Source organism: Leuciscus leuciscus (assembly GCF_965113295.1).
Source record: "Leuciscus leuciscus genome assembly, chromosome: 13".
Taxonomy (NCBI): Eukaryota; Metazoa; Chordata; class Actinopteri; order Cypriniformes; family Leuciscidae; genus Leuciscus; species Leuciscus leuciscus.
This window is the reverse complement of record NC_138737.1, coordinates 29,742,814-29,753,886: the sequence shown is the minus strand read 5'-3', so window position 1 is coordinate 29,753,886 and position 11,073 is coordinate 29,742,814. Positions and strand designations below refer to the sequence as shown.

General features: G+C 37.9%; 1 protein-coding gene across 1 annotated transcript in view; it reads right to left on the bottom strand.

The window, feature by feature from the left end:
• espn (espin) overlaps positions 1–11,073 on the bottom strand; it is an 84,065-nt gene that overhangs the window by 12,953 nt on the left and 60,039 nt on the right. The window contains exon 11 of the mRNA XM_082189458.1: positions 2,170–2,315. Coding sequence (XP_082045584.1) covers positions 2,170–2,315 — 146 coding nt within the window. The remainder of the gene's footprint in view (positions 1–2,169; positions 2,316–11,073) is intronic.

Sequence of the window (11,073 nt, the reverse complement as noted above, 5' to 3'; positions counted from 1 at the left end):
CTGGAATTCAAAATGATCAATCAGAACTGAATGTTGCAGAAGAAAATATAGATATAGTGACAGCTGAATTGAATAGTAAAAAGACACTCTTAAAAAGAAAGACTCTTCAATGGTTTTTCGTTGCATCTAAGGGTAGGGACACAGCAAACTGATGCCAAAGAACTAGCGCTGATGAAAGCCGACTGTGTTGTCGCCTCGCGTCGCCTGCGTTGGGGCAAAAAATCTGCACTTGAACACACCAAGAGAACTACAGCTGACTGCCAACTAGCATGTGCTTTCTGCGCCTGCGTGTAAATGAGACAACTGTCTATTTCGGCAGATTTATTTGTCTATATTCGTCGTTCAAAAAGGGAAACCGACGCTGCAGGCTGCAGGTACACAAACCGTAACACAAATCGCCCAGGAACACTCAGGTAAGATGACGTAAAATTAGAACAGCCTTCTATCTGTACCGTTTTGACTTCTTTGCTCGCTGTTTTGTTATTATTCTAGTGCACCGACTCATTCTAAAAGCTGAACAGCCAATCAGAGTTCTCTCTCTCACCGAATTGGCCCAAAAAAACCCTGACTAGAGCCAACATTGCAGAAAACACCAAAAAAACTGAGTCGGCTGAAAATTGTCAGCCGATCGTCGGCTTGGTGTGTCCCGGGCTTAAGGATCAGTTAACAATTGTCTTCCTAAAAAGAATCGGGTTCACTTGCAATGAGGTTAAACATGATCTGTGCAAACCATTGTTTTGCGAGATGAATTATTGGCTGTCTAGTTCTTGTTAATATTAATAAATGTCACTTATCTTATAGACTTTTATTTTTATACAATAAATCTTTTCTTTTTGCATTTGCTTTTTTGTGCTCAATGTAAAATCAGATTTTTGAAGCAAACTTGAGAGTCTCTGCTCTACTTTTTAAGAACTATTTTTCTTATAAAGAACCAGGGTTCTTAAGTTGGTTAAATGGTTCTTTGAAAAACATTGTATGTCGCATACATTTTAAACAATGCATTACAAAAATTAAGCAATTCAAAAATTCCATCCTAATTATGTCTTTGTCAGACTCAAAATCACTGTTTGGCAATTCAGAATTTTTTGACCGCTCAGACTTATCCAAATTTACCATTGCTATGTAATAAAACCAGTACATTTCAACTTATTGTCAGTTTAGAGAATAAATGTCTTCAACACAACAACAGAGTCATCTTTTAATTATGATACTTGTAATAGTTACTCAACATTAAACTTTGGAAAAATTGAAACATTCATTTACATAAGTAACCATACATGTGTCAGACCTCTTGTTCTAGTCAAGAAATTACTGGTCAGCAAATTAAGTTAGATGAAAGGATTCGAACGCTCCAACTGTCATTTCCTCAATTACATAACTTTGATAAATTGTGCTATTGTGTTACAGTACCAATAACTGAGTTACACAAGCGTCTCACTGAACTGGTTGAATTATCCTGGACAATAGATTTGGGGCCCGATTGCTGAGCTGCACTTTTATAATGCTCCAAACTACAACTGTTCTGAATTTCATTACTTTTGTGGCCCTAGCAGTTATATTTTGGGAATACTGTTCCATTTTTAATGTATCTATCTCTATAATAATAACTGGAATTTGTTTCTATTCGTATTCAATACATTATTCTTTTCTCATGTTTTTAAAGAAATATCACTCCATGTCTATCTTGTCCATTGGCATCTATGTGACATATCTCATTTGGCTTTTGTTTCTATCGATACATTGTATGGGTCAAAATTATCGATTTTTATTTTATTTATTTTCTCAATGTTTTGATTTTTTTTGCACCCTCAGATTCTCAAATAGTTGTATCTCAGCCTAATATTGTTCTATCCTAACAAACCATACATCAATGGAAAGCTTATTTATCACCTTTCAGATTATGTATAAACCTCAATTTAAAAAAATTGACCCATGTGACTGGTTTTGTGGTCCAGGGTCACATATACATAATACTAACTTATAAGTATATCAACTATATAAACTTATAAGCTAAAAAAAAACTTATAAGTAAAACATTACAGTAATAACAATGCTCTTGACATGCTTCAGGAAATGAAGTGTTTTCACTAGAACTAATTCTAGCCAACAGGTAGAACTAAATTTAGTTAGGAAAAAGTAAAATTAAAAAAGAAAGGGAGTGTGACCTACATTGTTCCCCGCTGGGCCGCTGTTAGAGAATACGGTCGTGTAGCCTTTAGTGTGAGGTGTCGGCTTCAGACTCTTCCCAGCTTTAATTTCGGCCAGAAGCTCAGAATTATCTCCAGTGGGGGACATCATGTTGAAGGATTTATTGCCTGAGATAAAGACAGAGGGAAACTGAGCCAGGATGAATGGATGCGTGAAGAGAAAGAGAGAGACACACCGGACAAGCTTCTCCCCTAAATATTTCATTTAAAACCCCAGACGTCTAACAAATGTCTAAAGCACTCAGTAACCGTGCTAGTACTTAACAGTACTAATTAAAAGAATCCACTTACTAAATAAAGTTTTGAAAAGAAAGGACCAAAAGTAAAGAACATAAAATAAAAAAAACATTCAGGCCTTTGTTGAAGTTTCAACCATCAAAATGATTTAAAACGTACATGACATATTCAAATGCCTTGACCCACTGCTGTGTAGAAAATACTGATTTGTGAAAATTCACAAATATATTACAACAATAATTCTAATTACCATAATTCTTTGCAGAAATTTGGTGAATTTGAAAGAGAACGATAGGATAGTGGCTGGCAAATGAGGACAAATGGGATTTTATGAGACTTGTGGTGTGAAAATATAGAACTTATCTTAAATTTAAGATTGTTATATAACATAATCTACTTGACCAAATGTGGCCTCTGCTCTTTAAGTTTTAGTGCCACAGTACATTGCAGTGCCAGAAAAAAGGTTGTTGTACACAGTGTCTAATAACAATCTCTAAACAATCTACAAATTTTACACTTAACATGATACTCTTTAATTATGGAAATTAGGCCTATATAAAGTGAGAAAAAAATACTTTTAACCATAACGTTTTAAACCACCAGAAAAGCACGTATTACCGAATATAAATGAATGCTGACAGCTACAGGTATAAATAGAACACAAATCTATTCTGCAAGAAAAAAACTACAAAGCTAAATTCTGTAAAAATAAAAAATAAAAATACATAAAAAGTATAAAAGTATAACTATAGACCACTGCACTTCTCAAACTCTCAATGTAATTTTTCAACTTCTTACATATATAAACTGAAATAAATGAACAATATTAAAGAAATAATCAAATAAAGTACATCACCTGGTGTTCTTGATTTAAATCTCCAGAATGCCTCGTAACAGACGTGCTATTGTTTTGTCATAGCTGTGGTTATGAATAAGTCTTCTCAGACCGAGAGAACCAGTCAGATCTACAACCCTCCTAATTCAAACTCTCCTCTCCTCCCCCAAGAACAAAAAACACTGCGTTCGCTTACTGCCGGTGGCTCATCACAGTTGGGGGAAGTCAGAACGGATCAGCGGTAATCAACTCTGACAAGAGACGGCTGCCAAATTGGAGCTGGATTTGAAGTCCACTCACTGACCCTACGTCCTCTCCTCACTCTCACTGACCCTTCTCCTTACTCACAGTTCTGTCCTCTGATCAGCCACCCTCTCGCTCTAACTCTCCAACTCTTGCTCAGCAACCAGCTGAGTGGATTAACAGGAAAGAGTCTCACACATCATGCTGAGCAACACATAAACAGTGAATAACACACCTGAAAAAGATGCTTTCTGTTGATTTTCTTTCATAAGATGTTGATAAATCCACCCATGTCTACAAATTACCTTACAATGACCGTACAAATGACCATTGCCCGCTGAAAAATAAACAACTTAAACCAGCCTAAGATGGCATCTTAGCTGTCTTAGCTGGTTAAAACTGCTCTACTTGGTCTTCCGTCCTGATCAAAAAACCCTTCAAAACCAGCAAACAAGACGATAAGTCATGACAGCATGGCTGGGAGCACCAGACCAAGTGCAACAATGAACAATTACAAAAAAATGTGGCTGAAAATCACTAGTAATATGATTTAATGGTTTATCTCTTTCGACCAATAGGTGACGCTGTGACCAAATTGATGTGGTGTGGTCAGAGGTGATAATGACACATGCAAAGTTTGGTGTCAATATGCCAAAGTATTGCAGAGATAGAGCTTCAGTAGTTTTGGCATCATGCCATCAATTTGTTGATGTGATATACGAGAACTGTTTCATCTATCGACAAGAAATCCATATCTGAAGATAGTATAATTCGATTTTCGTGAAAATGGTACCACCGGTCTAGGATGAGTTTGAAAAAGTACGTTTTTAAAGATAATCAAAATGAAGGACAGGAAGTTCGGCCGACTATGGCAAATTTGGTATCTATGTTTTCTGTTAAGACCAGTTTCATTGCAATACGCTAATTTATTCAAAAGTGATTCAAATTTTTGGGAGCACAGCGATCATTTCAAATTCATTCCTATGTAAGTTGTTTGCAGGTTCCCTATTAGCATTGGGTTTAAATCCATAATATTGCCAAATAGGTGCTTAAACATTTAGCTTTGAAACCAAATATTTCGCCATTGTCTTGTCAGTCAGTTCGCATTCAGCTCGCCTCACTCTCGCCCTGTGATAAAATAAATCTGACTCTTGCTGCTGATCAGTGCTGCGACTCTCGTTCGCGTTCAGTTTTTAATTATAGTGTCTGTTCTCTAACTGAACAAAAAAATATTTTACTATAAAAAAAATGCCGTGATAGGCAAGTGATGTAATCGGTGTGCGGCTGAACACAGTGTAACCGACTATCGCAGCAAGCCTAGCATCAACATAAGTTAAACATTGGACAGTTGGTGGCGCAAAAGCGATTGAGTTAGAGGGCCCTATTTTAACGATCTGAAACGCAAGTATCAAGTGCGAAACGCAAGTAGCTTTGTGGGCGGATCTCGGGCGCAAATCTAAAATGGGTTGATCTGAAGTAGGTTCTTTATTCATAGGTGTGGTTTGGGCGTAACGTGAAATAAACAATCAGAGCGACATCTCACATTCACTTTAAGAGCAGGCACGCTTATTCCATGGCATATTGCTATTATAACGGTGGATTTGCCAGGTGGATTTGCCAGGCGCACGCCAGGAGCGGTTCACAGCCGAGGGGACCGACGTTCTCGTCAGGGCCGTAAAAGACAGAGAGGTGACATTCATTGTATGGGGATGGGAGAAACCCACCCAAATTAGCTTCGGTTAAACAGGCGTATAATAATTTGGGTAAATGTGTCAGCTAGATTTATGCCTATTTTTTCACATCTTCATGGACACAACAATGATTTCCCTCGTGTGTTAATATTTTTCCTTTTAATAATGTATGGTTTTCTAAAAATGAGTACTGCTGCGTCTGTGTGTAGATGAGATAAGCAAAGTGTATGCACGTTGTGCAGACGCTACATTGATTATGGCCAAGCATGCACCCTTAAAATAGCATATGAATAACATGCGCAACGCGCCACTGACTTTAGACTAGGTTTCTCCTGGTCTGTGGCGGAATTGTTTTCTAAACCTGCAAAATAGCACCAGGGAACGTTTGCGCCGGAACACGCCTCCTCTTTTCACTGAACCGTCCCCGGGAGCACAAGTTCATTTCCTAATTTACCGACGTGCGTCTGTGGAGGGAAAAGTCTGCTGTGCACGGGTGCAAAATAGGAATGATACATGCATCGGTGTACAAAGTAAATTGCGCTGGGTGCAAGATAGGGCCCAGAGACTCAAAAATCACTGTGGTTAATGTTCAGACTGTCCTCTATCTGTGTGGCAAATTTCATAACTTTCCAGCAAGCGGTTCTATGGGCTGCCATAGACTTCAAGAGCAGAAGAAGAAGAAGAATAGGAACAGTACGCATCTTCAGTGCTTTGACCCTAATAATAAAATGCAACTTACAACATGTAATTTGCATTGATACGACAGCAATACTATATGCTTAACAACTTTTAAAGTGATGTTTGTACAAACTCTACAGTATTTTGGAACAAATATATCATGCCCTAATCCTCAAAATCCTCATTACCAAAACGACAAAAGAAAATATGGGCCAGATTACAAATACACAGTTTTGCAACTGTGTGGGCTTGCCAAATGATATAAAATGTCAAATCTGGGTTCTGAAGAAACTAGTTGATAACCACCATTGATCATATTCAACAAGTCAATTTCACTAAAATTGTACTTCTGCATTTCGGATATCACTTAAAATGTCAACATGTATAGGTAAACATTGCTATTAATTAGTACTGTATGAACTGATTTATTCATGCATATAAATGAAAATGACTATATATCACTCCTCCCTTTGTTCCAGTATGGAAAACATGATGTTAATCATTCTTTACTTTGTTAACACTGACCATTTACTTGGTAACAATGTCTGTTTGGTTGAAATAATAGTTCCTCTGATTGAACAAAACATCACCCTTTTAGTCATTTGAGAGTAAATAAAAAAAGAAATAAATTCATCAAAATATAATTTATGTTTCAGCTATTTTGCCCAGCATCAGCTATTAAATAAGTCATCATATATCTCAGTAAAAACACACTATACATTACCTTCAACCTTGACTTGACAAATCTTCATTTATGAACTGTAACTAAATATCAAGTTAATAACTTAAACAAAGGCAAACAGAAGAACTTGAGCCTGAATACGAGCAGAAAAAAAAGGATCAAGATGTTAACAATAGCTGTGCATAGTGAGGAATGATGTGACGTAGGTTGAAGGTGTTGCGTTGACGGGAGGGCAGAGTCAATAAGGCCGCCCACTGTTTACACACCTTTATACTCATTCACTACAGTATGACTCTGCAGACCAGTGTCAAATGACAGCACTTTAATAGAGGAATTGCTTCTAAATTCAATGCATTTATCAAAATTGTAAATGATTTTTATTCCAGAATCGATTTTTAAGAGGATAAGTCAACATGAAAACAAAAGTTCCAATGGTTTTATTGTAGATAATTAATCAGTGCATTTCATAATCTTTCATCAAAATATAACAACTTGCTCTGTGTCTGAAACAACTTTACTTATCTGCTGATGTCTTCAAGACCTCTTGGTGTCAACCAACCACCTGTATCCATTCTGGTATGACGCCCACTTTTTATAACAATTTATCATTGACTATCCTGTTTCACTCAGAAATACATCAGTAAAATGGGTTGTGAATGCAATTTCATGTTGACTTTTTTAAATTTGTTAGTGTTTTGAGCCACAAAACGACCTCACCCTCAGCACAATTTCATCAATCAATATAGCTAAGCTGTATTAACAATCACAGCTGATGTGCCAGAGTCCCCACAGCATCTTGGAAGCCTGTGGGCTGATCGAAACTGAAATCACAGAAAAACTCACTCTGGGTGCTGTGGTTTCTTTGGCTATCTGAAGTGACTAGAATATTCATGGTAATATTGAAAATGATTGATCATTGAAAATGAAAATGATTACTTCAGCTTGTGGTCCAGTAGCCAAACAAACAACACACTTAATGCTCTCAATGAAGGGAAATTAGAAGAATTAATGTAAAGAATGAAACATATAAATGTCAACACACACACACACACACACACATACACACACATAATGAGGTTTGGGGGGAAATACTTACTCTTCCTCTGACGGAGTGTTTCTGGAGCAGGGTTGACAGAGGAAGACAGATGCGTAGAAGAAAGATCTACTTCTTTAGAGCGATTGCGTCATAAGAAGAGAATAATATGGAAAGCCAGAAGGCACAGCAAAGTGTCCATGCAAAGCAGACAGCCAGAGAGAAAGAGAGACAGATCCCAGCAGACAGGTGTTCAGTAAGACAGGCGTGGTGAAGGCAGACACAGAGGATGATGGGATAACAAATACAGTAAGGACATGGAGGAGATGAAACAAACAAACAAACAAACAAACAAACAAACAAAAAACGAAACAATGAAACATAATATTGTTTTAATTAACTGTTTGCTTCTTCACTAAATACAACAAGTGCCTTTTAATTTTTAAATCAATTCAAATGGCAAAGAAAAAACTAATAAATTAATTGTGTTCATTATGATCTATATATGCTCTGAAAATATTTGATCGAAAACATTTATTAAATTCCTAAACCAGTAAAATGGAACAGGCCAATAAAACACTGGATCTTTGTCTAAAGTGCTTGCTCGTACAAAACTTGCCCTCAGGCAGATGGTTTGGTTGCTAGGTATTTGCTATGAAGTTGCAAAGGTGTTCTGAGGTCTTTTAGTATGCACAGTAGGTTGCTAGGGTACTCTGGTGACTGCTCGGGTGTTTTGTGTGGTTGCTAGAGCATTGCTAGGGGGTTTCTATGGTCATCTGAATGGCTACCATGGAATTGCTAAAGGAGGTTGCAATGGTGCCCTGGGTGGTTGCTAGAGTAGCAAGTAAGCAGGATGTTTGCTTACTTGTCCAAGCCATTTTTACCCATTTTATTATCTGGCAGGTGAAAATTGCACCTCTCCTCATCCAGTCATACGAATTTATCAAAACTGTGCAGGACAAGTCTTAAAGGTTGTATCAGTGATTTCAGGCCCCCCCAAAAAAATATCACATTCATCTAATCTTTCCTAACGATCCGCTAGCTGCCCGCCCCATAAGCAGGCCGTCAAAAAAACGCGTCTTTGTAGGCAGCCTAGGCTCTGAGATCTGCACACAAAAACAATTGGTTTCACCAACCACTCAAAACCAAAACAAATAGTGTTCCAACCAATCACCGACAGGGGGTGGGTGTTGTGAGGTTTTGTGCTCATGCACGGCTGCACGCGAAGTCGGAGCTGAAGAAGAAGCTGGCTCAAAACCTCACAACACCCTCCCCCTGTCGGTGATTGGTTGGAACACTATTTGTTTTGGTTTTGAGTGGTTGGTGAAACCAATTGTTTTTGTGTGCAGATCTCAGAGCCTAGGCTGCCTACAAAGACGCGTTTTTTTGTCGTTAGGAAAGATCGATTAATGTGATCATTTATGTTTGGGCCTGAAATCACTGATACAACCTTTAACATTTAAAGGATTAGTTCACTTTCAAAAAAATGTTTCCTGATAATTTACTCACCCCGATGTCATCCAAGATATCCATGTCTTTCTTTCTTCAGTCGAAAAGAAATTAAGGTTTTTAAGGAAAACATTCCAGGATTTTTCTACACAGAATGGACTTCAATGGCAACCAACTATTCCAATGTTCAAAGAAGGTTCAAATGTCCGTCTCAATGCAGCTTCAAAGTCTCTACATGATCCCAGTCGAGAAATGAGGGTCTTATCTAGCAAAACAATCTGTCATTTTCAAAAAAAACAAAACAAAAAGTATATATATACAGTGAGGAAAATAAGTATTTGAACACCCTGCTATTTTGCAAGCTCTCCCACTTGGAAATCATGGAGGGGTCTGAAATTGTCATCGTAGGTGCATGTCCACTGTGAGAGACATAATCTAAAAAAAAAAAAAAATCCAGAAATCACAATGTATGATTTTTTAACTATTTATTTGTATGATACAGCTGCAAATAAGTATTTGAACACCTGTCTATCAGCTAGAATTCTGTCCCTCAAAGACCTGTTAGTCTGCCTTTAAAATGTCCACCTCAGCTCCATTTATTATCCTAAATTAGATGCACCTGTCTGAGGTCGTTAGCTGCATAAAGACACCTGTCCACCCCATACAATCAGTAAGAATCCAACTACTAACATGGCCAAGACCAAAGAGCTGTCCAAAGACACTAGAGACAAAATTGTACACCTCCACAAGGCTGGAAAGGGCTACGGGGAAATTGCCAAGCAGCTTGGCGAAAAAAGGTCCACTGTTGGAGCAATCATTAGAAAATGGAAGAAGCTAAAACATGACTGTCAATCTCCCTCGGACTGGGGCTCCATGCAAGATCTCACCTCGTGGGGTCTCAATGATCCTAAGAAAGGTGAGAAATCAGCCCAGAACTACACGGGAGGAGCTGGTCAATGACCTGAAAAGAGCTGGGACCACCGTTTCCAAGGTTACTGTTGGTACCTTTTTGAACCGGAGTACACAGACAAATAACTTAGATAGATGACGTGACGTGTGACCTTTCCAACGTGATGACGTAATACGTGGCACATCTCAGAGATGGTATTTTTTTTTAAATGACCGATCGTTTCGCTAGATAAGTCCCTTATTTCTCGACTGGGATCGTGGAGAGACTTTGAAGCTGCATTGAGACGGACATTTGAACCTTCTTTGAACATTGGTATAGTTTGGTTGCAATGGAAGTCCATTCTGTGTAGAAAAATCCTGGAATGTTTTCCTCAAAAACCTTAATTTCTTTTCGACTGAAGAAAGAAAGACATGGATATGTTGGATGACATCGGGGTGAGTATATTATCAGCAAAAAAAAATTTGAAAGTGAACTAATCCTTTAATACACATGGTTATGAGTTTGTTCAAATGAATAATCAATAAATATGATGAAAGAATTAGGGATTCATTATTTCATGCTTGAGTACCTTAAAACACCAATTCTTTGCAACAGAAGAAGGAAATCAGGTGTCCAGCCAGATAGTGTTGGGCTTTCTGTCTGTGTATTCACTGCTTTTGTTTTCTCTTTCACAGGCCACCATAGATGCAAATGGACGGTGTAAATCAATGGCTAGTGAGTCTGTATAAAGTGTTACATTTCCCTGACATAACACTGAATTGTACAACACATCATGGATATTGTCCTGTCCTGAAGACATGTCAAGTATCCCTTGGAGGAAGAACAATTAAGTAAATGGTAGAACACTAAACCCGATTTCAAAGTAACAATAGCCCACGCGCATTAATTCGTAAATAGACTTTGGAATGAGCAGGCCGCCAGATCTCATGTTAACAGGCTAGAACTTTGTAAGATTTACCTTGTGGCCGTTTCTAAGTCTTCCATCTTGTGCTCTTGGAGAGCACTTGGTGATATCGAGAGTTGGACTGAACATGGACATGTCTACTGATATCCACAACATCTGGTTTAAATAAACGGTTTAGGATAGCAGACTAAACAGCATGAATAT